Below are 27,396 nucleotides of genomic sequence, written 5' to 3'. Positions count from 1 at the left end.
GGTTTTTGAGCTTGTTCGCCTGCGGCCAATAACAACTCTATGAGAGTGAGTGAACCAAAAAAGCAAACTTGCAGTTTGGACAGCTAAATAATGAGCTGAAACTATAAAATAATCTTTGTCACCTTGCGTCTCTTCTTGTCTGTCTCTTTGTATAGATGAAGGCGTAGATTGCGGACGGCTGGCAGGTTGTTGAATTCAAAGTGCTCGCCCCAGAAAACGGTGTCGGTGCGCGGCTTGCTGGTGGTGCGTGCGTACAGCATGTCGTCCAGACAAAGTTCGCAGTAGTAGCGTTTCTTGGCTGGAAGCTCGCGTGCCTCTATGATCCACAGCTTGAGCACATTGTCCACCCTCCGGCTGTTGTCCTGCATGGAGATGAAGTCAAGTCAAATAAGGTCAAGTGCATCTAATAATAGAGTCATTAAAATACTTTACAAAAGAAGATGATGCAATGCAGGGGAAAACATGACAATCAGCAAGGAAAAAAACTTTAGAGATGGAAACAGAGACAGTGTGTGTGAATAAAGGGAGACAGCAGGTCAGGCTGCAAGAGAACAGAGAAAATGACAGAAAAGAAATGGCTGGTGACCTGGCGGTCGAGCTGCTGTGGATTACTTGATAAATTGCTCTCAACTTTTGATGTGAATACAGATAAAGAAAACAGCATGACTGAGACACAGAAAAGGAAGATAACAGAAAATGTGAATGATAAGAGTACGAGTGGTCTTACTGGATGCAAAAAGTAATCCACTTAAATGCAGAGAGACAAAAATCACACAATGCACATGTGCTGCAAAGATGAGGGACAAACAATGGTGGTGATGTTTCTGTCGACAGCTACACTTCTTAATCATGATCACAAAGCCCAAGCTATATTTGACATCCCCCATGGGAGGAGAGAGTGCCGTGTTGATTGCGGAGTGATGTTTCAGTGAACGGGCGCTGAGTCATTTCAATTGGGCTCAAATGCCATTGTTGTTAGCCCCCTGTTTGCTGCAGACTATCTAATACCTGATTTAGACAGCTCAATATGTGAGCATCAGCCAGATCCACAGTTCTTAAGTTTTCCATTTGTATGCTCTTTGATAACCAGCACCCAACACAAGGCATAATTAATTCCAAACCTCTGAGTTTGAATGTGCTGGGCATCTGGTGGCTCAGTTTGCTAGTGCACATACAGTGCAGCAGCACCAGCATGAGCTCGAGTCCTCTGTCTTGATATCACGTTACATCTTCCCTAGTTTCTGTCATATTTCGATTTTACTACCAAAAAACGAATAAAACACTAAAGCAGGGTGAAGTGGCTGCTCTCCTTTTGAATAGAATAAACAATCAAAGCTCAAAGTGGGAATTAAAAGGCTCCAGAAAGTGAAGAAGCATAATGATAATCCTTGTCTCTGCAGTGAGCCTTATCTCTGTCGATGCATCTGGTCTGAGATGCATGATGCGTGTTGTTTAGGGGTAGGAGGGGGACGATTTTAGAGGGAGCCCCTGCATGGAGTCCTTGGAGCTCCATGACTCAGCCAGGACCCCTGTGGCCTGAGCATCTGGACGAGGCATTCAACTCGGGCTGTGTTTCATCTCAGTCTGGCTTAATAATTCCTAGTCCCTGGTTGCCATCAAAGCTGAATATCTTACATGCCTGTTCACTTTTTTAATAACAGAGGGGAGATATGGGACAATTTTACAGGACTATGAAATCTGGGTGAAAATTAGGATATTGGTTTTACTCTGGGCCGACATGAAGGGTTGAGATTTGTTTTTTTAAGCTGTGAGGATGGAAATAAAATCATAGTACCTTAAAGCTGCACTAGGAAGACTTTGGAAAATACACAATCATATCTGCTTAAATCATACACTACAGGTGCAAAAAAAGAAGAGGATTTCATCTGCACTAATTAATTATAACCTGGTCACATATGGACACAATGACATGGGGCTCATTCCTATTCTCATAATAAACCGCTATTTCCCCCACTAGGGCTTGATTATTTTAAATCACATTCACCAAACTTGTCGTAAATCGCTCACTGCAGCCTGATGCGTGCCAGCTGTTCATTAGGCGGTGCATCTTCGTGGGAACTTAATCATTAGCATAATCAGCAGTTCAAAAAATCTCTGCTCCATTTTTGAGAAAGTTTCATTCACAAAAATGTTACCAAGAGTAAGGAGAATAATTTCATGCTACGAGTCCTGCGGTCGGAAAAATAAGCGGACAGAAAGGTTTCAGAGTCCGTAGTCATACTAGAGGCCCTGAAAAAAATATTAACAGTACAGTTGCCAACAACGTGTGCAGCCATGCACTCTGAATAAAGAGGGAATGATTTTACATTAGCTTTGATGCTAAACAACATCTTATGTCCACGACTAATACGAGAGGCAGTCAAAAAGGACAGTCACGGAGATTTTGGATGGGACAATACCATAGCCTACAGCAGGTGATGTTGCACTGACAAGTGCAACAGAGGACCTTACTGGGCAGCAAGCTGCTTATAGACCCTGAGGCAGCTGTTGGGGAGAGAGAATTTACCTACTGAACTGTATATTGCTGTGCCAAAATACGAAATCTTGAAAACCCCTCAGTAAATTGGCAAGCTACACTTATGATGAACAAAATATTAATTAAATTATATGTTTTTTTCCTTAGATATATATTTTATTTTATTTCATTTCTGTATTATATTTAAAATCCAAATTCTTATGGTAATATGATTTCAGGTCAAATGAGTGGTATGAGGCATGCACAGACAACCGACACGTCTCTTGTGAACTTGCTACCCAACAGAAAATTCTAAGTATGAGAAAATTGGTGAATGCTACCAATCTTTTCAAGTACTCATACATAGTAAATCTGTTTGTACAGGTGGTTCTTGCATGAGGCCCACAGTGAGAATGAAGAAGAAGAACTTGGCCAATAGTGGATCTTTTGTCTCTTCAGTATCCTTTAGTGTCATGTATCACAGACATGTAGGGCTGGTAAATACAAGCCTGCTGTGTGTAATTTACTGATCACATTATCACATCATCACCACATTACCTGATTTGTGGCTATTTGCGGCTACCAGCAGTTTGGATCCTCCCTGCAACATTACCTCATGCAGCTTTAATATTTGCTTGGAGAAGCGACTAAATTGTTCAACACAGACACACACAGACACAAGGATGGAGTTCACACAGAGAAATGAAGCGGTGCGCTCTTTTTGAAAACAGACAACAACGGGAGACGGGGAGGAGAGAGAGAGACACACAGACAGAGGGATCATCCTTTTTTCTTCCTCTACCGCATCCCTTTCTCTCCCCTCACCTTGTTGGGCTTGACAGCTCTCTGCAGGTTCTCGATCCATTTGTCTCTCTCTGCAGCTGAGCGACACGCAAAGCACTTGGTTCCTGATGCCGTAGTCACCTGAGGTTATAGCCAATGGTAAATTCAACAACCACAGCCATTAGTAACTATGGAGACTGTAACTAAGGCGCCAAAACAATCTCTTGCATTCACTCTCAACCTGTCATGTTCCACAAATGGAAAGGTAATGGAAAAAGCTGACAGACTCCTGCAGCAAGTTATGTAGGGACTAGGGCTCATTTCAGTGTCCTTGATTCTTTCATTTTTTCAAATGTAAAAAAATGTTTTCAATTCACATCAGTCTCTTTCACATCACTGTCACTTGTCAGGATGGAACAACATGTTTGGTGCAATTTAATGCTCTGTACACTGCACTTTGTGCATGAGTGTGCTGTTGTTTGTCCACACCATGCAGCTCAGTACTCACCTCAAAGCAGTACTCTTGTCCCAGGATGCTCGAGTGGACAGGTTTGATGATGGCGTCCTCATCCAGAGTGAGGTCCAGTGCCTCGGCAGCACTGCTGGGAGACAGCAAGGACTCATGGGAGTGGGACTCTTTGAAGCTCTGCATCAAACGGGTCCTGGGAGGAGTGATAGTTGTGGTTAGATGTGAAGAGGGGAGAAAGGAGTGACTCTTTTGTTGAAAGTGGGATTATGCTTCAGTTCTGTGTAAAAAAAACTACAGGACGCTTCTGCTTGTAAATGGAAGAAAATTATCTTTTGTCTTTGTCATCATTAACATTTATCTTTGTGTACTAAAAAACAATAATGTAAGCGTTGCACCATATGTTGAACTACGGCAATACAGGGACTATTAACACATCTCCAGTAGCCTTTCTATGTTATGAAATGTACATGGAAATGCATGAATAAGAAGGCAAAACCTCCTAGTACAACAGATTTCTATCAAATCACATTTTTATGTTTCATTTTAGCCAAATAGTGACAAATATATTAGTTTCCAGTTGGTTCTGCAAAGATGTTCCCTGAATATATCTGACTAGAGAAAGAATAGACGTTAAAAATAATGAACATTTTAAAACCATCCATTCTAAATTATTTAACAGACGGCTGTAAAGCGGACAGACTGATCAAGCTTCTAATGCCACAATGTTCATTATTTGAATTTTTAAGATAATCTAGTAGATTGAAGGGACAGACTGATCCTGTGCACTTACTCTGAAATGCTCATTATAACCTTTTTTGAGTTGACGTGTATCATGTCAGCAACTACACAATCAAAAGCATATTTCATCACAATGCATTACAGTTTTGTCTATTTACTGTCTTTACAGATATATCCATCTTTTCCCTCCAAGCAAAACATTTTAAACTCCCCACACAATGTTCTAAGATAATCCTTAATAATATCATTAATCTTTACAGTGAAATGCAAAGGGCATCATGCTCACAAGTGAACACGAATTTGCCATGCTCTCCTACACACTTACTCCCACACACACATGCATGCACATGTAAAATCACAGACTAGCTGAGGAGACAGTCACATGGTCACTAAGACAGATGTATCATGACACAGTGAGTCTAACCACAGAACGAGGAGGGACGGTTAGGTGTGATGAAGACCCTCAGAGAAGAAAAGGGGCGATGGAAATAAGGAAAAAGGAAAGATAGAAAAGATACTGTATATCCTCCGTGCTGCGTCCGACTCTCAGCTTTTCCCCTGCGCTTGCACTGCTTTTGTCTATGTTCAATCATAATGTTCATCAACAGAGCACTGATTGCATGTAGGGGACCGTGGGGGAGGAGAAACTCAGAGAGAGAGAGAGAGAGAGGGAGAGAGAGAGAGAGATAAAAATAGACCCAAAGGAATGAGTCAGATTGAGGGGAACACAGAGAAGAAGAGAGAAAGAGTGGGGGAGGTCATGAAAGTATGTGAGAGAAGGAGAGATTGAGAGAGAAAGGAGTGAGGGTAGAGAGCTAAGACCGCTCAAAGAATATCACGTTGATTATGTAAACATCAGATCCTTTGGAGAGGAAGAAAGTGAGAGCAGGAGGATGTGTGAGGGTCGGGGTGGATAAAGGGATTGAGAAGAGTGCTGGGAAGGTCTATGCAAGGTCTCAGTGGGGAGTTGAAGTGCAGGGAGAGTCAAACGTGAAAAGACAACACACACACACACACACACACACACACACACACACACACCTTGCTAATTATATTTTACACGTCACAACTGATGAACCACACATCTGCGAAAACAACCAAAGCACCAGTGATAACAGACTAGAAACAAGAAGGAAATCAGCAGATACAAAACAAATTTTATGATAAGGTAAACATGTTCTTTGCATCGCTGCAGTGAAGTAAAGCAGAACAGGTCTGACAACCAACACAGCACAAAGAAATTTAACTTAACTAAGCAGCTATGTAAGTAGAGCTAAACTGATGACTCTATTAACCCATCAACAGAAAATTAATCTGTAACAATTTTAAAGCCATTTAATCAAGCAAAAAGGTAAAACATTTGCTGGTTCTGATCTTGTCTGTTTTATGTTAAATAAATTTAATATTTTTGATTTCTGGGTTGTCCACTTGGACCTTTAGAACTTGCGATAGACACTTTAAAATTTTCTTTACATTTGGTGGACTAAATGATGAATCAGTTATCTAAAAACTATCAACAGATGAGCTGATAACTACAAGAAACGTTAGTTGCAGCTCTTGTAAGGTTTAACTAATATTACAATAATGTGAGGCTAACTGAATCCAACGGAGGTTGAGGTCAAGGGCAACTGGACTTGGTTGAACCAAGTCCAGTTGCCCTTGACTATGGATGACTGAGGTCCTTCACACACACCGAGGCTAACAGAAGATGGCTTTAAAGAATCCAAATATTTCTGATAGAAAATGAATCAACAAAAATCAGATAATTGATCATCATTTCAGTCATTTATCAAGGAGAAATACCAAACATTTGCAAATTCTGCAAATTGAATATCTTTAGGTTTAGGACCAAACAAGGACTTTGAAGACATCATCTCTGGCTGTGGGAAATTATAACAGGTCTTTTTCACTATACTGTGACATTTTACTGGCAAAACAATTAATCTATTAATTGAAAAAGTACTCAGCGGATTAATCAATAATAATTAAAATATACAGAAAAGTATACTTTTTGGGATAGAAAATGCTCTGAATTGCTTTTAGGTCATCACTGAAACTCTGCTGAAAAACATTATACAATATACATTTATGTACGAGTTAGGAGCTATATGACAGCGTGACCTAACAGTATACACGGAAGAAAACTCTGAGACCCATTGGGAAGTTGTATGAACAATCAGTTATATAATAATAATTATTGAAAAAACGTACAAAAATACATATCACTGTTTAAGAGTCTGTTTGGGAGCTCAGAGGCACATTTATGATTGTGTGAATATCAGTCTGTGCTGAAAAAGGGTATGTTTGTTTAGCAAACCCTCCCGGGATAAATAAAGATAAAAAACAGAATAATAATGAACAAAGTTGCAGATGTTTGCCGACATCCCTGACAGGAAACATCCAGAGTAAATGAGGAGTTGTGAAAATTGCAAACAACCTCGACTTCATAAGGCTCCTGACTTTTTCGTCTGTTCTGTGTCTCATCAGGCCAGCCGGGGATAATAGACATCCACAACCTTCCCAAATGAATAAGTCATGTGGAAACGCACCTTGGCAGACACCTGGCTCAGGAGAGGTTTTAGCGCTCTCCTGAGTGCACTTCTGCTCTGTGTTTACATGATCAAGATGACCTTGTTCACATCTGAAGTTTGTCAGAGTTTGTCTTCACTGCAGCTGCTACTGTTTTTGTGCAAAAGAGGCTAAAACTCACAGGAAAAGTTTAGTGGTTGGTGGTGGGGCAGTGGATAAGACCCGGGTTCGCTTCCCACTGTGACACACCAATGTGTCCCCGAGCAAAACACTTTACCCCTAGTTGCTTCAGAGGCGTGCTACCTCTACCTTTGGATAAAAGCGTCAGCTAAATGACTAAATGTATAATGTATGTAGTTCATAAAAATTAGAAATAGCACGCAAGGTTGATGTCACACTTACAATTTAGTTAATAATTGTTAAACAGCCAGACAACTATTCGAAAACTGGAAACTTCAAATTTCATACATTAGATTTGTCACTGCTGTGTCTGGTTCTGTTTTCTCTTCTCTCCTTTGTTTGCCTTCTCTTTTTGTTTGTCTGTGTGTTGCGGGCGTGACTTCACGCTGGGCACCTGGCAGAGCTACACACCGGTCTTCAATCAATTCATCAACTCATAGCTAAATTACTCCAGTGTTCCTAGGACTCACTGCAAGATTATCCAAACCCTTCCTGGTACCTGAGGCCTTTTCTTTTCTCTTGAATAATAACTGTTGTTTTTCTCCTGTGCCTCAGGATTCCTTGGCTTCCACCTTCTATATCTCATCCAGTACCTGCTGCTGATTGGAATTGGACCCCGCCATTGCTCACTTGCCTGCCCCTCTCTCACCAGCCTTAACCACCTCAGCAAGTTTTGTAAATAAAGTCTGTCAACTTTTACTCTGGCTCTTAAATTCTGGGTCCGCTCTTGGGTCCGCCAACCACAAAACCTAACAGTGTCCTTTTTTTTCTTTTTCTTCTTCAAAATAAAAACTATCCTGTACAAACTTCTGTCAAACCAAAATTAGCCACTACCTCTTATGCTGCTGTGCCTGAAGAATGCCAGTGCTGCTACAACTATAAACTCAATACAGAGGAGGTATAATTAAGCAAATCTCCCACTGACTCATTATGGTCTGTACAGCCGCCATATGGCTGTCTGTTGGTTGCCATGGAGAGGGGGGCGATGTTTGCCCCAGCAAAGAAACAGCGATGGTGTTTTAATTGTAAGTGACACTGCAGTGGGATATGAGAGTGTAAAATAAACAACAATTTATAACAATGATAGATAGATAGATAGGCCAGCCTTATCCCATCATGCACCGCAGGGGAGAGGCAGGTTGCCAGTCTATCAAAGGGCTTGATGATATAATAAAATGCGATATTCATGCATTTTAGATCAAATGTAACATTCAAACTTCCTGGAAAACAGCACATTTTAATGTACCAGCAAACACACTTCTATCTCTAACCACAGGCTGTATCTCATACACTGTATCTTTGGTCCTAATGCAATAATATCACAACGCCTCTCTGAGCAGCTTCCCTCTCGTTTTGAATGACCGCTGCCTCATCCCAACAATAGTGGTGGAAAGTAATTAAGTTTACCGGTACGGCACTTGTGCTTTCCTTAAGTATTTCTATGTAATTTTACTTTCTACTTCCACCCCACTATATTTCAAAGGGGACTATTGTACTTTCCACTATATTATTTGACAGGAGTAGTTATTGTTACTTTATACATTAAGATTTTACATTAAAACACATGTGATAAGTTACTTGAACTCAACACATTGTCAACAATGAATCCAGTGGTTCCCCACACATTTTGGCTTGTGGACTCTCACAAATAAAGCAGAGCTGGGGCTTCTTATTCAGATGTTCATAGCCGATGTAGTAACAGAGATTTCCTCTCTAAGCTTCTCACATGGTTTAATTTAAATAACTGTTTGAGTCCTAAAGAGGCCTAATTATCTCTAAAGACAAAAGCAAAGATTAAACAAAGTCATATATATAAATTTGTTTTATCTTTCTTTCCTCTCTCATTATGTCATGACCCCTCATAATTATATTGTGATCCTTAGGAGGGACCCGACCACTGAACTAAACTAATGACTGTCCATAAAGTAGTTTAAACTTGCTCCAACTTGAACAGCTACAACAGTATAATGCTGCTTACACACCGATACATCAGTAGGTCATTTACAATAATATATCAGTCACTGACATTATGCTGCAGAAAGAGCACTATTACTTTTGATTCTTAAGTACATTTTGCTAGTAATACTTAAAATGCCCTTCTTCTAAGTAGGATATTAGAATGCAGGACTTTTACTTGTAATGGAGTATTTATACATACCTGTTTTACTTAAATAAAATATCTTGAGTACTTCTTCCACCACTATCTACAGTACATTCTGTTTATATGAGATATATGCTTCAGATTGTCTTAGTAGATGGAAAAGTAAATACTTTGTGATGCCATAACATTTACACTGTGAGAAATACACACAATTTCACACATTAATGTAACTACAGAGATCGCACACTAACACAGCCAGACGCAGGATAATATTACATATATGAATGCTTGAAATCACTTTCACACACTCACTGACCTGTCTTGGTCGGCACTGCGGAAGCGGGGGAGGATCATGTGGCGGAAACTGCTGGTTCGGTCCAGTTTGGGCTGACTCTTAGCCCTCTTGATCGAGCCCTTCAACCTTCTACTGAGGAAACTCTGGATACGGTGGAGGAGGAGAGCAACAACGGGGGCAAACAGATGGAGGAGGGGAAGTTACAGAGATGAAGAAGTGGTTGACGTGAGTTGGAAAAGATGGGTTGAGTGGTGAAGAGAGGATACAAGAGTTTGATATGGTTTAGGAGTTGTGAAGTGCGAAGTGTGAAATAAAGATAGATGATTCCCATGGAGTCAGTGTGGTTTGTGTATTTAAGTAACACCAAAATCAGATGGCGACGCACACAAATGAAACACATGATGCGTGATGGGGGAGAGCACAAGGTAAATTTATTATCAACAAGAAATCAAACGCCCATACATGTCCACTCGCCACAGAGAACTGCAGTGTTGTAACAGATCCTGTGGTGGGCAGTGGTGTGCCATACAGTCCAACAACAAGCTCAGAGTACAAGCCTCACACAGGGGTGCAGGTCCTACATGAGCTTCCTTACAAGGTCAAATAACAAAATCTGAGAACTGAAACAGGAAATTGTTCAATGATAAGGGTAGAAGAGTAGTCAGGTTCCTACTTGTGTGATATATTTGGTCGCAAACATGTTGACGACTCACACAAATACAAATACTGCACATGGAACAATCCAGCTCAGGTGACTTGTTGGAACAAATACGTAGGATTACACATTCAGGAGCTGACTAAAATTAATAAACTAAATTGAGACATCTAGAACAGTGGCTCCCAAACTTTTTCAGACCACGGCACCTCTTCCAAGGAAAGTGTTTTTCATGATGCCACGAGCCACCCAATCCCCAATATAACATGCAACTGTATGTACACAGATGCTTATTGGTTTTAATAATTTTAGATTTAATGTTATTATAGCTTGTGCTATTATATCAATAAGTTCAATAATATAGGCCGCATTTCTTTGAGCTCTGTTTGTCAAATCTTTACATCGCTTTCTTTGATTGCAAAAATCTAGAAGGCCATAGGTCTACTGTACAGATAAATAATATAACATGTTATTTTGTTGGTCTTTGTCTGATAGAACTTTTAAGGATGCACCATGTTTCTCAAAAACCTTGAGAAAAGATGTGATATTTAATACGTATATTGACCATGTCAATATGTGAGATTACTATTAGTAGTGCCGTCAAGAAGAACAGATTGTTATTATGCAGATGTTCCATGACTTTGTAGTGTTTGGACATAAATATTATTCGCTCTGAATACAACATGTCATTGACTTCATGTCTGCTGATTATTGTCGGTCCTAAAACCAGCCTATAGGTGCACTACTGCCAACAACTGGTGTGGAACAGTGGACGATGGTGAATTGTGTGATACTACACTTAGCTATGATTACTGCTTCAAGGCAGCATTGGAAAAAATGCACATGGTACTTTTCTGACTTGGGACACACTTGTCTACTAACTACAGATGTATGAACACGCACTTATCTGCTCAGGACCGCAAGTGTGGGTATTTGGGACAGAACCTTTCTTTGCAGGACCATCCTGATCTACAACAACCCTGACTGGACAGATTTTAACCATGACTTGAACCGGGACCAGTTCTTGCAACACTGTAGGGCAGACTGATGCATTCAAAGGGGGACCAAGTGAAACAAAACATTTGTTTTACATATACAAAGAAAAGCAATTTTCATACAATTAAAAATATTTGACAGCAAGTGAGAAAAACTGCACAAGGTAGGATAATTTCACTTGTTAAAAGAAATATTCTCTGAACTTTGTAATGCTAGCTGTGAAGGTAACTTCAGAGCTCTTTCTTATGTGCCACTGTGCCTTCAAGAAGCTTCACCCATTCAACATTTAGGTGTGTCCAGAAGACTCACAGTAATACCGTTTATATACCTATAGCATTACAACATTTTTTAATGGTAGAATGACTGAAAGGAAATGACACCTTGTCATCTTGCATGAGTCAAATGGCTTTGAAGCCTGTCTTGAGGATGTGACTAAAGACTTGGCTCCATCTGCTGGTTCTCAGCTAATAGCCTGCATGACTAAATCTGATTTGATTAGCTGCTCCGTCTCACACTTTAACTCTGAGAGAGAGTGAAAAGCCTGAATCACAATAAACCACAATAAAGTGGGATAATCGTGACGGGGCGGGGGCATCAACTTCATCTTCAGCTGGTCCATTTTAGGTTAAAGGAGAACACTGATGTCACTTAGTGTTTCAGCCCTTCTGTTACTTTCCACATTTAGTAGCTGTATGTAATTAGATATTCATTTTTAGGACACTAATTGACAAAAGTGGTATGAAATGAACTGCTGTCTGGGCTCTCTCCGGTGTGATCAACACCAGTGGTGGGATGTAAGAAAATACATTTGTTCGGATACTTGTACTTCACCTGAATATTTATACCTCTACCCTACTATAGGTTCTTTATTGACAGAAAATTTATCAGCAACTACTGTGATCGAATCGAATCGAATAATCGTTTTAGTCATTTTTTTAAGCAACGATGTCAAACATTTTGTAATTCCAGCTTCTTAAACATGAGGATTTGATGCTTTCCTTTATAATACATGAGAGTAAACTGAATATCTTTGGATGTTTTGTCTGCATCCACTGTGACACTCCTGGCCTTCAGGCTTGCTCATCCGAGATCAGAGAACATGAAATATTGATATTAAAACACTCATCTAAGTCACCATGAAATAATGATGAAACACAAAAACTTTGACCAAGCCTAATTCTTCACATTTACTTTAATGGAATATGTGGATTTTGTCATTTCCGAGTGTGTGGAAGCTGTTTTTCATCCCGCAGAAGTGAATGGACAGCAAATAAGTTTCCTGTGAAGGGAGGAAAACAAAGTCTTGCTATTTCCAGCTACAAGGACAATGTGCAAACACCAGCAGAAATAATGGAAGGGAGATGGGCAACATAGACCACTGTCACAAACTTAATAAGACACCAAACTATCCTTTAAGCCCTTTTATGTGCACATTTGATTCCTTGTGATTGAGTTTCTGTTGCCATGAATAAAACAATAAACAGATTATTTCTGTCTACAGACAGAACGTGTTTTGCTGCCAGCTCTTCTCTCCCTCTTTGACAGAAGTTGTCTCTAGTATAAAAAAGAGACATGTTTTGTCACTCCAGTGACAGCACATTTCTTTTATATTGCTTCTGTTTTGGTCACATTAAAGAATCATACCAGGTCTTTTGCATGTTTTCATTTTCTACAAGTAACATTTTCTTTGTTTAATTTTAAGTAAGTATAAGTATAAGTTTAATAATAATCAGATTAAAGTCTGGGCACATTTGAAATTTGACTGAGTTGTGTATATTATGACAGTTTACACCAAGTATCCGTTTACTTTTGTTTCTTTCTTACATTACATAATAATAATAATACACATTATTTATATACCACTTTTCAAAACACAATTACATAGTGCTTTACAATAAAAACAGCACAATATTAATTCTGATAAAACTGAGCTTCTCTCGACGTTATATTTGACCCTCAATTGAAACTTGAAAACCATGTCAACAAACCGGTTCAATCATGTTTTCCTCTGAGAAACACTGCAAAAATCTGACCATTACTATAGACTTCTGACTTAAATCACATCATTCATGCCTTAATTTTCTCCTGCATTTTCATTTTCTCGACTTCTGTAATGCCCTTTTCACTTGCCAAATTTTAAATAGCAAATTTTAAAAAGTGGGATTTTAGCACAACAATAAAATATAAAGGACAAGATTATTCATTTTGGGGTTTCATTAAATTTCCTTTCCTTTTTTCGTCTTCTCTGTTTACACTCAATTGAATATGAGAGTTTTTTGTGTATACCTGTACACATGTGCATATTCATGAAGTTCTATTATTTTATGTCCTTGATAATGGTGTTTTAATTCCGCAAACAAACACATCAACAAAATGCAGTGCAGCATTTTAAAATCAACCTGCACTTAAACTGCATTACCACACAATGATGAAGTAAGTTTGACAAACATTAATGTAGATTACACAACTCAAGTACGTTTCAAGAGTCTGCAAATTGATTTTCATACCACTGGAAAAAAAATGAAGAACAATGTCTGCCTGGAACGGTAGACACAATTATGTATAGCATGCATTAGAAAATAAGTGTGTTTGTATTAAAGGTGCTAAAACACACTGGTATGGCCCTTTAAGATGCAATTTTCCAGGGATTCTGTGAATTTAGAAACCACGACTGAAATGAGTGGGATGATTTCATCATTCTATGTTAAATACTGTAGTGCCTTAACCCCTTTCTGACCAAGACCCAGTTATCTAAAGTTTTAAACATACTATAAACGTAACCAGTGTCTCTGCTTCTGCCATGTTTCTGTCACATACCTCAACAGGGGGCAGTGGTGCAATAAACGTTCCTCCAGCCACTGGACTTGAACTGGCAGCCCTCCAGTCTCCGCCCCAGTACAAGAAGGGGGGGGAGGAGGAGGCAGCAGGCGAGTGAGGCAGAGTGAAGGACAGGGAGGGGGAGAGGGGCAGCGAGCGGGGCAAAGGAGGCGTGCCGGGCCCTTTCTTGGAGCCCTTTAGCTGTTTCTGCTGCTGGCACAAGGCGAGGGAGGGAGAGACAGCTAGAGAGAGGGGGAAAGGGTGAGGCGGGGTGCCGCTGGCCCGGCGGCCACAGGTGTGTGGCGGACCCAGGGCGGGAGGAGGGAGGAGGGACAGCGAGAGGGACGGAGGCAGCGAGCGAGGCCGGGAACAAGGGGGGTTACTCACGGATTGTCGGAAGGGTTGAAGGGGGGCAGTGGGAGGGACCTCCATGCTCGGCTGCTTTCCTGTGGCTATGCTCTTCCGCCGGGCGCGATGATCTAAGAGACGGAGATAGAGAAGAGTTCGACAGGTAAGACATTATAACACATCAACGGAAAGGAAACATCAGAGGTAAAATGAGGACAAAAATTGCAGCACAGAGCTACAGGTAGAGCAAGAGGATGTGGGGAGAGAAAGCCATGGCCACTGTGGAAATAAACAGCTACAGAAGAGCTGTTATTGACAGTCTGCCTGAAGGAATGAAAGAGAGCAGGAAAGAATATTTGAGCTAGATGGAGTTCAAAGGTGAGCGTGGGAGAAATGAAACCATGCAGGGTCACACCCATCCACCAGTACTGCTGCTGCTTCTACTGCTATCACACACATAAACTCAAATACACCTTCATCCATGGAAGGGAGGAGGTTGACGAAGTGAGTGAGAGATAGACCAGATGACAGATGAGGCGAATGTTAACAGTGTGCATGTTGAGGGGAGGTGAGAGGAGAGGGGAGTGACTGGGAGATACATGGATAGACAGGAGCGAGAATTAAACAAACAAAGCACTTATTGACTTCCGTCAGCGAGTCGGTGCCTAATGCACTGAACTGGTCAGTAAGGTAATAAACTCCTGTCCTACGCTTGATGGATGACGGAGAGAGTGTATATGTACAGTTAGAGAACACAGGAAACAAAACACAGGAGGCCTGGTTGACCTGGCTGGCCTGTTTACTCACAAATTACATCAAAACTAGAGTGTTTTTGGCCAGCATTTCTTCCACTCCCCTGTCCTTGCTGTCCAAATATTGAAAAACTCAATAAAAGTCAGTACTGTATGTATGTCTGTCTCTGCACCAGTGTCCTTAAGGCAAATTCCTGCACATTGTATGATGAAAGTGACTTTTAAGACAACCACAAAGGGCCCTCGTTGACCAAGAAATACATCTTTAATTTGCTAGGACAATATCAAATTGTGCCACAGAATCTAAGGCAGGCCTACCCAACTCCGGGCCACCAATCAATTCAAACCGGCCCTGGATCAGTTTAAATCAAGCGGGAAGCTTCCGGTCTATATGAAGCCGATGCGGAAGTCCCTGAAACCTGCATTCTATTGAAAATCCAGCAGGGGGCGACTCTTTTGGTTGCAAAAAGAAGTCTGGCTCCATTAGAAATAATGGGAAAATGACCCTACTTCTCAGCCGAATAATTACCCCAGTAAACACTTTCCTGATGAGTTTATGGTCTCAGTCGCTAGTTTCAAGTCTTCTTCAATACAAAATGATTTTCATTTAGTAAGTTATGATCCCATTTATTTTAAAATATACCACAAAGCAGAGTATGTTTCAGGGCGGGATTATCTATGATTGACAAGTCGTTACCATGGCGACCTGTCAATCAGGCTAGAGCCGACTCGTACCCTCGGCACTGTGTCAATTTAAACAACACCATTGAAAAAGCTTATTAGGAGTTGGCTGTTCACTTTCTCTGGTGGGGACATTTAGTTTTAAGACTGTTGTTCGCTAGACAAAATTATCAGCCCTGTTAAAATGACGTGAGTTACAGTTGCACCTAGATAAGCAAGCTAGCTAGCTCCGCACACGGCCGTTAGCTCCGCTGTATCGTCACTTCCGGGCACTTCCTGGTTGCAAAAACTCGACATGGCGACGCCCTATTGGCCAAACTCGAGACTTCAAAACGGCAGTCCACAAACCGACGAGTGACATCACAATGACTACGTCCATTTCTTATATACAGTCTATGGTTTAAATTGACAATTTAAAACCTGACATTTTTGCTACAATAAATCCTTCAAACCAGCAGAGCAAATCACAAACATATATTATTGATGACAAAAGCCCTCCTTTGCATTCTGTCGCCTGTTAATCCAGCTTCTCTTAACATGAACGGCACAAAAAGGAATGCTCATGCCTCCTTGACAAACAAGCATTTGCATCATTGTTTGTGGATTGCCCTACTTCATATGAACTGACCTTCTCTGCCATCGCCCAGTCAAAGAAGTGCGGCTCCCTGAACAACATCTCATAAAACTTCAATTAAATGCCTAGACCCAAACCCACTTTACGAAAACGATAAGCACGAAAGTATTTATGTTCATTCAGATTTACTGGAATGGCAAAGGAATTAAAGATTTGTCCCATATAGACACCTGTCCCAAATTCAGGGAGGGTGAGTTCAGTGATTTAAGCAAATAAAAAAGCCTGGGCTATTAATTGAAGCTTGAACTAAGGTGTCTGACTCTGGCCACCTTTAGAGGTAGACTTAAAATCCAAATTATTCTCAACTGCCTTTAAAAGTTTTGTTTTTGTTGTTTTTACTCTCTTAATCGGCTTTCTTTTAAATTTTGATACATGCATATATTATGTGAAGTACTTTGATTTTATGTCATTAGTTTTGAAGATATTTGGTGTGTGATTACAGGAACGAATGTCCTTACATTACAGGAACGTGAATGTTGAACAAATTTCACAGCAATACATGTTGAGACATTTCCTTTAAAACCACGAATACGAAGCTTTATGTATAAATAAGTCTTAAAGATTCATCGTCTGGAAACCCAATGTGGTCTGTACAAACATTTGTACCAATCCATCTGGTATATTTCCCTATATAAGTGAACATTTTGGCCTGCTGGTGGCGCTAAAAAAAAAGTAGGAGGAACACCAAAATCATTGGGATTTATCCTGTGGGGACAATGAACACCGGCAAAAAATCTCATGGCAACCCATCCAATAGTTGTTGAGATATTTCAAACACACTGGCATAGTCATCCCTACAGTCATGCAGCTAGAATGGTAAGAAAAGAAGAGCACACACGATTCTGGCTTTTGACTGGACTGTGAACATTTAAAATTATAAGAACAGCATGCTGCACATTTCCACAAGCTCAAGATGAAACAATCCCTTGTCTAATAAAACCAGGGTGACCACCTATGAAGAAAGTCCTGCTTAAATAATCATTCTTAGCGTCTCCAAACTACAGTAGGATCATATCAAAGCCTATTTTACATTTCTGCACATTTTGTTGTTTCCTTGTTTTCTCTTCATGTCTTTCTTTCCTTGTTTTTCCTCGTGTTTTCACTGCATGGCCCTATCAAAGAAAAATCTACAGAATGATAACTCTCGTGCAAAATGGTTGCATTTGTTCGTTTGTTCTAATTTCTATTTTTCCAGCATTGCAGCCTATCTCACCCTGACTCTTCATGTTGATCATGTTGTTCATGTTGTCTGTCTCTGCTCTCTCCCTCTCTCAGCCTCTTCTGTCACACAGTCACACTAATACTCAGACAAACACACACACACACACACACACACACACACACACACACACACCTCTTCTCTCCCACGCAGCTATTTTACATAATTCAAATAGTGCATTTATTCCTCTACCTCTCTTCAGCCCCTGATCTCTCTCCTCTCTCTCTCTCATTTTCTTTCTCCTCCTTGCACCCTCTTCTAGCTTTCATATCATTCTTTCATTGTCCTTTCATTCCCTCCCCTTCAGATATGTGTGGCATCTAGAACCCTCCATTTTCTCCATATTACCTTTATCTGTATTCCTCTTTTATCCTCATCGCCCTCTCCTTTCGCTCCCTTTCATTTACCTGTCCAAATGGCAATCTTTTCACCACAAGCCTGCCGTCTTTCTGTCTGCAATCCTAACATTTTCTCCAACCCACACAAGGAGGGAAAAAGATGACCACAAAGGTGTTTGTCACCCAGCCGAGACGTCAAACTATGCCAGTGTCTCTTTTCCCACTGCTTCAAAACTACCGAATCAAACTCTGTAGGCTGGATGACTGACTGGTGGAGGAGTCTTCTAAATTAAATCTGAGAGTGCAGGGAAAAGGTTACTGACAAATCACAGGAAAGGGGGGAAACTCGACATCTAGCTCCATTAAAAAAAGGGCCAAGAGTGATTTTGACATTTGACTGTAATTGTATGAAAAGTAAATTTTCATCTCCATAAAATTTGGGGTGATGCCCTGTACGACTGGAGGTTATGCCATCACTATGTATGCATCATAACCGTAGCCATTTCAATTAAAAGGCCTCAAAACAGTGATATCAAGATCTACTTCAGAATATATTGCTTCCCAAACTAATTAGTTTCTCCTGGAGGAGCAGATTGTGCCAAGGAGAGAATGACGGTTGACTCAACTGGCATCAGTCTTACAGTAAAAAAAACAAAAGTTTGGGCCGATTCTGTGGATTTAGCTATAGACAGTGAGATCAGAAAAACAATCAGTCTGTGAGTGTATGTACTATCCTAACCCTTAGGGTGATAAAAAAAACAAACACTTGGTAATGTTGGTGCCAATTTGGAGTCATAAGATTCTGAGAGAGCACATGTTTTATTACATCCTCCAATGGAGGGTTTCATTTGGGGAGTCGGAGTTGGAAATCAACCAAGTCTTTGTCTGCTGTAGCTAGTTGCAGCTGTTATTATTTTCCCCCCAAAGTACAGAAAGTGCTAATATAACAAAAAAACATACTTTTTATGTTTTTATGTTTGAATGTGTAGTGATTTGACAACCCACTAGGACCGCCCCCTACATGTCATTCGATAATTCGAATCATCCGTCGAAAAGCCTCAAAAGTCACTCACAAATTTTGCACTTTTTAGCTGCTTCATTGCACACAGAGCATCACAGCATAACAGAATTACTATAACTATAAAACTTACTGTGATTGAAATGGAGGGCAGTGCGCCTTGTTTCTTTTAGCTCCAGTGCTGAATGCTGGCAAAATTGGCTACACTACTTTAAAACAGACACCAGGTCCTCTTCCTCTACTGCCATCCATTGTCACTGAAACTTTGGTTTTTTGGATTTTATAACTGAACTCAGACCAGGATGTACACTTTTTATTTCTTTGACTGTGTGTGGCTCTGATCTCTGTTGCCACATCATACACAATAATCAAAGACACTAAAACATGAGGTTATTATGTAAGAGTTCACATTTTGTTTTAGCAGTTCTTATATTGAGAATTTATAATAACAAAGAAAAAGAGAGTGGTGACTCAGTCAAATTTCTGATTCGAGTGCAGACCTCTTAATCATTTTTGTAAGTGAGAACGTGAAAAGATTAAAAAATGAGACATAAAGCCATATAGATTACATACATACTGTTATGCTGTGATAAACAGATGGATCCATTCATTTGATAGTTTTATGGAAAACAAATTTACAGTATGTTGTTCTCAAGTGATCTGTACACAGCAAAACAAAGCTCTATGGATCACTGTGATAAACTGACTTAATAAGCATTATGTTTATACAGAGCCACTTGCAGCAGTTTGTGTTAACATTATATTTCATTCAGAAATTGCTGAGCAAGAATCCCCAGTACCATGTAAGCATTTACTTTCTTAATCTCCAAAGAAACTCTATAACAATATTGGGATTTAAATGCAGTTTGACCTCCAAAATGTATTTCTAGAACCAATGAGACACTGTCTGTGCTATTGTTCTGTGTTGACCCACACATGGGGTTGAAATCTGAAAATGGAATACTAATCCTTTCTCTTGTAATTTATAGGAGTGGCAACAGAGGGCAGATTACTGCTGATTCGCAGTATAAAGTATATAAATCATGACTACAATTTAAAGGCACATAGGCATGCAACACAATACCCTATTGCGAGCACAATGCGCCGTTCTGTGCTACGCACAACTGCAACTACAAGGTTAAATGGTCCTTCATGCATTTGATCTTTCTGCACTAATATTGCACATTTTTCATCTGTAGTCCCTGGGCAGAAGGTACACTAAAAAAAGAATACAAGATAAAAAATTAAAGCAGTTATTGTAGTTAATCAGAGACAGAGCAGATATACATACACATGATATAATATGATAGCCTTTTCAAGATAATTAAAACTAACAAATTGCAAAATCATGTATTTATCTGAAAATGCAGTTCATGCAAAATCTTGAAAATATAAAAGACTGACCAGTTGACAAAGAGCGTCAGATATGGTTAAGATTGTTTTCTCAATACTGAACAAAGGAAATTAAAATAAAACACTTTAACAGTGGCTGTAAACAAAATATGACTGAATCAAAACTATCACATATCATCAACTCTTGCCAAAATAAATTTAGTTGATTGCATTTGTGATTGTTTTCCCCCTGCATTTTGTCAAATATATTGTTTAAATGGGAAAAGCATCAAACATCATAAGATTACTAAAACTACTATAAGTTAGTAACTGAGCAACCCAGATCCCCAAACCATCTGTAGCTGGAGGGTAATAGTCTAGAAACCTGGGACAGATCTTACACTAATATTCAACTGTCTTAAAGCAGTTGTCTTTAAGAATTGAGCATACAATGCAAAACCTTTCTGCTGCTCGTATCACTCCACTAAGCCTATGTCACCAAACTCACAAAAAGGAGAAACCTTATCCCTCACAGGGGTCGCCACGGCCAGAGTCTCGCCAAGACCTCGGCCCCTCTCTCTTTGACTTGTCTTCTCAAATACACTGGCCAGGGCAGAGCACCCCAGGCTTTAGACGCCGCTGCAACAACATCTAACAGCAGGATGAGAGGCTAGTACAGCACTGCCCCCCCTCAGAAGTTATTCCCCACTGTTTGTCGTCATGCCTCTTTGCCGTTTGTTGATATGAGCGCCATGGCACGGGACATAATGAGCCCGAAGCTCCGTGTGAAACCGGGACATGTTCACACAAGTGATTGTACTGTACACTGTTGTTAGCAAAGGATGGATGGGCAGTTCTTTCATTGCTAGTGGTTGTTTCTCAGCCATTGTGTTTGCAAAACCTGTGAAGCTGCGAGCTAAAGATATTGAGCTTAACTGAATGAGATCATGCGTGGGGTAGGGGCTGCGAAGCGTGTGCAGGATGAGTGACTGTGTAAGAGACCCCTCATGGCTCTGATTTAATTTTTATAATTTACCTGTTGAACCTTTAAAAGTTGATCTTAAGTATTCTAAGAAAGCAATTTTTCTTTCAGCCTCACATTCATGTCAATATCCTGCTATGTACATGTATATATTTGCTATATGTAAACATTAACAAGGTTTTACGGACAACATTATCACTACTCTCTTCTTGACACTTGCTGACATCTTCAACTATAATATACTTGTAAGAAAATGGCTTTACATTATTAAGAGTTTTGCTGTAGGCTGCAGTACATCCAACCACGTCAGAGTTTCTGGGACCTGGCAATTAAGTTACCTGCTGTTCATTTTAAAGAATATTGCCACTTTTTGCCCTTATAAGATTGTTGGAAGTAGATCTGACAGTGACCTGCAAAAACCCTTTGGAAAATATTTGAACCCCAAAAAAGCAGTTACATTGTTTTGGATACCTCCTGTATTTTTAACATGCACCTTGATTTACTCCACAGGCTCCACATGCATGCATTATCTGTTATTTGATAAGAGTTGGCACGAGAGCAGATATCTCATTTTGGAAAAGGGTGCTCGTCAACTTCAACACAGACCAAAATTCACTGCTCAAACATAATACACCGTACCTGCGCCTTTTCACACTTAACATACATAGAGTGGAGAAATGTGGGCGGCAGTGTGTGCAAAGACTCATTCAGCATCACTATAAAAATCATCTGATCCACAGTCTTTATGGAAGGATGTGAGATGGGTAGAGTTAGAAGGGGGTATTGAGCAGAGACAAATTAAAACCGAAAGAAATGGCATGGTCATTTTCTTTTTTTAACACCTGCATTCTCACTTTAATTGCTGTCTAATTTAATTGAATCCATTAAGAAATCTTTTTATTAAAAGTGTTAACAAAGGCATCGGTCTGGAACAAAAAAAAACCTCTGGATAGGCCCATTTAAATCTATTCCTCACTCACTCTCTTTTTGATCTGAACCTGTGTTTCATTGCCATGGCAACATTTTTTTCCCTGATGTATCTTACATTTTTGTTTTAAACACACTATACAACAAAGTTCTGAATAGAGAAGGTGCTCAAGTTTTTGTGCACACACTGGGTTGTTGTATTGTGTTCTATATTGCATATATACATGCTATAGCCACGCAACCATAAACACACACACACACACACAAACCCAGCCACACTGAGCAAAGGAATGTGTTAAGCAACCATAAAGACACTTGATTTTGGGATCACTGCTGATGACTTACATGATGCTGCTAACAGAAAGTGTGAAGACATTTGGTTTGATTCGCTTATTGGACCTATTTTAAAATGCAATTATGTAACTACTGTTTAGAGATGATGTAAAGGGTTGAAAAGCAGACTTGAAAAATGAATTCTGGCTGAGGCTTCATCATGTCAAGGGAGGTTGTGATTCAGTCTGGCTGGGGTCATGCAGCAGGTAGACATGCTTGTCTCTTTTATTTAGCTGCTTAATAAATTAACCATGTGCTGACATAATGTTGTTCATCCCTACTATCACTGTGTTGAAATGTTACTCTGGCTTTTGGAAAGATGGCCAGGTGCACAGCAATTAAGAATTTAATCCACGATGAAAAAGACTCAATGTCGGTCCGGTAGAAACATAGATGATGGTAGTAGATGATGGTTGTGTTCAAAATGTGGTTTAATTGCTGATTATTACAGCATTATATCATCATGTACACACAGAACTAAATCTTATATTGCACATACAGTACTAAACGGCACAGGCATATGTTATCATGTGTGTATAGCCATGTGCTAGGCAACATGTGAAATGCTGCGCTTGCTCATTGTGAATGTAAATCTGATGTCAAGCTGAAAGCTGAAGAGGGAATGTGTGGGTGGCAATAGCTTCCAGCTTAGACCCTCTGAGAGAACTGAGAGAGAGACAGAGTTAAAAGAGTGGGAGGGAGGGATGTAGACACACATGAGTAAGAGGTTGGTTAAAAAAACTGAAAAGGAACACTGTGTGTGTGTGTGTGTGTGTGTGGGGGGGGGGGGGGGGGGGGGTGGATAAGTGTTTGTGTAGGAGTAGGAGGGACAGCGCAACAGCAACACTATATGGAGTGAAGACAGGATGACAAAGAGAGACGGATAGAGGAAAAAATGAAAATGAAAAGGAAGAGAGTGAAAAGGAGGAAATGCATCTGGGGGAGCAGTAACAAGAGAGGGAGTTTGATGGTGGCATTGCACAGAGGAAGGGGTAGTTGGATGGCGAGAAGGAGGGCGCATAAGAGCCAGAGATGGAGGCTGGAGAGGGAGTGGGTGTCTTAATAGCGCTGAAACGCTCAGGGCTTTTTGTATGTTTGCCTTTGTTATGATAGAACGCTGGTTGGCTGCCTGTTTGCTTTTGATCCATGAACTGTGACTACGAAAGCAAGGCTGTCTCTTCTGTGTTTAAAGTGCAATGCAGCGGCTACATCAAGGACTCTCATTACATAATTTAATGTATAAATGTCGTCATCTACTGTAGAGCCCAGCACGTAAAGCCAGGCGCTAGCGCTGCAAGGGGTTTGGGGTTTTGTTCTCTACAGTCGCTAAATGCACAGAACATTTTCCTGTGATAACATTTTTTGGAAAACATTTATCTAGAGAAGTCTTGGTCACTCCCTGAGCTGATAATAGCACTGCAGCGGCTGTTCAAACCTATCTAAAATAGCTAAATGTGTGTGGTACAAGTTAACTGTGTCTGGATCCATTTGCTGAGTGGCCATATTACTTCAAGTGAAGGGCTTTTGGTGGTGTTGCATATAAATACAGCTGCAACTAACATTTATTTTCATTATGGATTTGTCTGTCACTCAACTTTACAATTTATTAAATAATTTAGTTTCTGAAATATTTTTGAGAAATGCCCATCACCATATCTCAGAGCCCAAAGTGACATCTTCAGATTGCTTGTTTAGTCTTACCAAAACTCAAAAACCAAATTATATTCAATTTATAATTATATAAAACAGAGAAAAACCTAACCTGCTAATCCTGACATTTGAGGAGCTGGAAACAGTAAATATGTGGCATTTTTGCTTGATAAATGACAGGTGCACTCCACCAAAGTTCAATTTACTCATCAGCATGAAGAGTACTACTCAGTTGTATAATGGCTTCTGTGGCACCAGAGGATCTTTCTGAAGTTATAAAAAATTATCTCAATTTCGGCTTGAGAGAAACCTGTTTTATAAAGTGGAGGTGTGGAGTTTGTAGTATGTGGGTGTTCATCAGGCAGGGAAGGGTCTAATGAAAGACAATATCAAGTTGAATTGTGGGAAATGTAGGATCCTGTTTTTTGGGCATGACTCATAGAGCCAAAGTTAAACTAGAACTTATGGTTCTGTTCCATAGGTAATAAAACCTGATTCAAAATCACACACTAAAAACTAAAACTCCAGCCTTGGAATAGCCTTTCTCAACAGTATGCCATGTACTCTGTATGTCTGGTTCAGGACTATAATAAAAAAAACAATCTAATAACGTAGTTTGTTAAACATTTTTATCAGCCTTAACTTAACACAATTTCCCATAAGCCCTAGACCATCGCAGGATAAACATCACGGTCGACGGAAGAAGGCTGAGTTGAGGGTCCACAGACATACAAGATGTACAGGACAGAACGGTGCAGACGTTTACATTTCTTTACAGAAAGTTTACAGCTAAAAGTTGAAAAAATTCCATTCCATTACAGATTTTTGGTGAATTCTATGGATATGGATGAAACCAAGTTATTATGACGTTAAGTACCTACACTGTTGAGCTTGAACTTTTTCACAGAGCTGTATTTTTTTGGATGCTCTCAAATAATTCCAGATTCAATACTTCATTGCCATGCAACATAGTCAATCAGGATTTGGTAATTGGTAATTGTTGTTTAACTTTGTTAAAATCATGTAGATTTTAACTTCTAAAGCAAGTGCTGTGGATGTTAATGTGTCTTACAATATAGCCTGGATGTGATGCCATGGCTTCGACTCTCTATACTAGGACTAAAAGTCAGGATATGTCTGCCTCTGCTGCTTCAAGTTATACCCACCCCACCAGAGCAGGTCAGCCACTAATCAGAAGATTGGTGGTCCAATCCCTGGCTCCTCCAGTTTGCATGTCAAAGTGTCTGTGGGAAAGATACTGAACCCCAAATTTTCCCCAGTGGTGTGTGAGCGTGATGCCTACCTGGCGCCTTACCCTCTACCATCAGTGTAAGAATATGTGTGAATAGGTGAATGTGACATGTAGTGCAAAATGCTTTGAGTGGTCAAAAGACTAGAAAAGCGCTATACAAATACAGAACATTTACTAAATAGCTGGCTCCTTTAAATGAATAATCAAGTGTTGCTGATAATTAACTTTCTGTTGATCAAAAAATAAATATATAAATAAATATATATGTATCATGCAAACCCTGACTGGAAAAACCATGTAAGATTGGTCTAAAATAGAAATGAACTCATCGTTACATAAATAAGTCAAACATCTAGTGTGTACATTACACAACAGCTGAACGTACAAAACATACTATAGCAATACTCAAATGTGCACTTAAATGATGGGGCTTCCAGTTACTGTAACTGAAAACTTAAAAAATACACACAGAGTGAAAAAGAAGCACCAGCCAACAATCCAATCACAACACATTTTGACTGCCGATCACAAGTTTCTCTACTCTACATGAACAGCAGGAGCCAAGTTGGCATTTAACCAAAATTCTGGACAATCCTTTGTATTCTCAAAGCTGATTTACCAGGCAAAATGGTTTTTGAATTTCAGAATCCACCAGCAGTTATTTTTTCTGCCTTTGCTGTCGAAGTGTCTGCTGGAGTTGAGTTTTTTGATTGAGATTTTCGCTGACAGTCACTGTTGATGATGACAATGATGACGATGGTGATCAGATGTTTGATGGTAATGAATAGGACGATGATTTGTATTGAGGGTTATGGTAATGTTGTCCATAGTGTTGGTGCCAATATATATACACAAACATATCCAAAAACAGTCACATTGACGTGTACGCTATTTATTATTGTTATTATGATGCCCTTATCTCTACTGCCTCGTGCATGTCTTTTCATTGTGTCTTACCTGTTGTCTGTGCAATATGTATGGGGACACTCAATTTCTATCCTGTGGGATTAATAAAGTATTTTGCCTTGTTTCATATCATATTCGTGTGATGCTAAAGCTATCATAGGTAGATTTGTGACATTTTTGAAAAGTTGACATTTTGTTTGATTTTGTTATGTCCACCGTGACCTATACCTCCATGGACTGTACACAGCCAAATAAAATAGACCTATTACATACCTGTCTAAGAGGAAGAGGGCCAATTCAGGACCGGTTTTGAATCCTTTCAAATCTCACAATTTTCTCAATCTGTTGAATGACAAGGTTGACTCATGCTTTCTCTATCACTGTCCCTTTTTCCTGCCCCAGTATCAGCCTTAACCATGTCAAAATGAAATTCTGCACTTCTTACTGCGAAACTTTGCCTGGGAGAATTTAACATAGGCTCTTCCGGTCTGCGTGGCGCACGCCGTAAATAGTTTTGTTTGATTTCACAGGGAATCAGACCCCATGTCTATAGAATACCTATAGAAAAATAGCCAATCTTTGTGATGATGGTCTCATTTGCTTATGCAGGTTATATAAAGGCATCAGTATTAACTCGAGACTGTTTCATAACCTGTTAAAAACTCCTTGTAGCTGCTTTAAACGCAAAGAAATGAAAGGTCTAATTTTGGATAAAGCTTGTGACTCACATTGGGAATTATTTGATTTTTAGAGCAAAGAAAAGTGAGTACAGTCTGATCTAATTTATGGGGTTAATGCTTGTCATAGTACATTATTTACTGTACATGAAGAATTTTATTGAGCTTTTATCTTTGGGAAAGATTGTTTAACGCTTAGAACAATCGACTGAAATGTCCAGCATTAAAGGAGCAACATAAATACAGTTTATGCAGAGGTTTTGTTGGAATATTACATTGCATGTGAGGAAACAGCAACAAACCCACAA

General features: G+C 39.8%; 1 protein-coding gene across 2 annotated transcripts in view; it reads right to left on the bottom strand.

The window, feature by feature from the left end:
- The window catches only part of syngap1b (synaptic Ras GTPase activating protein 1b), a 145,299-nt gene that overhangs the window by 32,577 nt on the left and 85,326 nt on the right, over positions 1 to 27,396 (bottom strand). The window contains exons 5-9 of one of the 2 annotated variants that reach the window (XM_038710671.1): positions 14,040 to 14,518; positions 9,593 to 9,714; positions 3,768 to 3,921; positions 3,302 to 3,400; positions 123 to 362 (exon numbers count right to left, since the gene is read on the bottom strand). In XM_038710671.1, the coding sequence (XP_038566599.1) occupies positions 123 to 362; positions 3,302 to 3,400; positions 3,768 to 3,921; positions 9,593 to 9,714; positions 14,040 to 14,518 (1,094 nt within the window). The remainder of the gene's footprint in view (positions 1 to 122; positions 363 to 3,301; positions 3,401 to 3,767; positions 3,922 to 9,592; positions 9,715 to 14,039; positions 14,519 to 27,396) is intronic. The other variant, XM_038710670.1, reaches the window with a different exon arrangement.

Source organism: Micropterus salmoides, unplaced genomic scaffold (genome assembly GCF_014851395.1).
Source record: "Micropterus salmoides isolate LMB-PRFRI ecotype aquatic unplaced genomic scaffold, ASM1485139v1 Ms_hic_scaffold_11, whole genome shotgun sequence".
Taxonomy (NCBI): Eukaryota; Metazoa; Chordata; class Actinopteri; order Centrarchiformes; family Centrarchidae; genus Micropterus; species Micropterus salmoides.
This window is presented reverse-complemented; position numbering and strand designations above follow the sequence as displayed.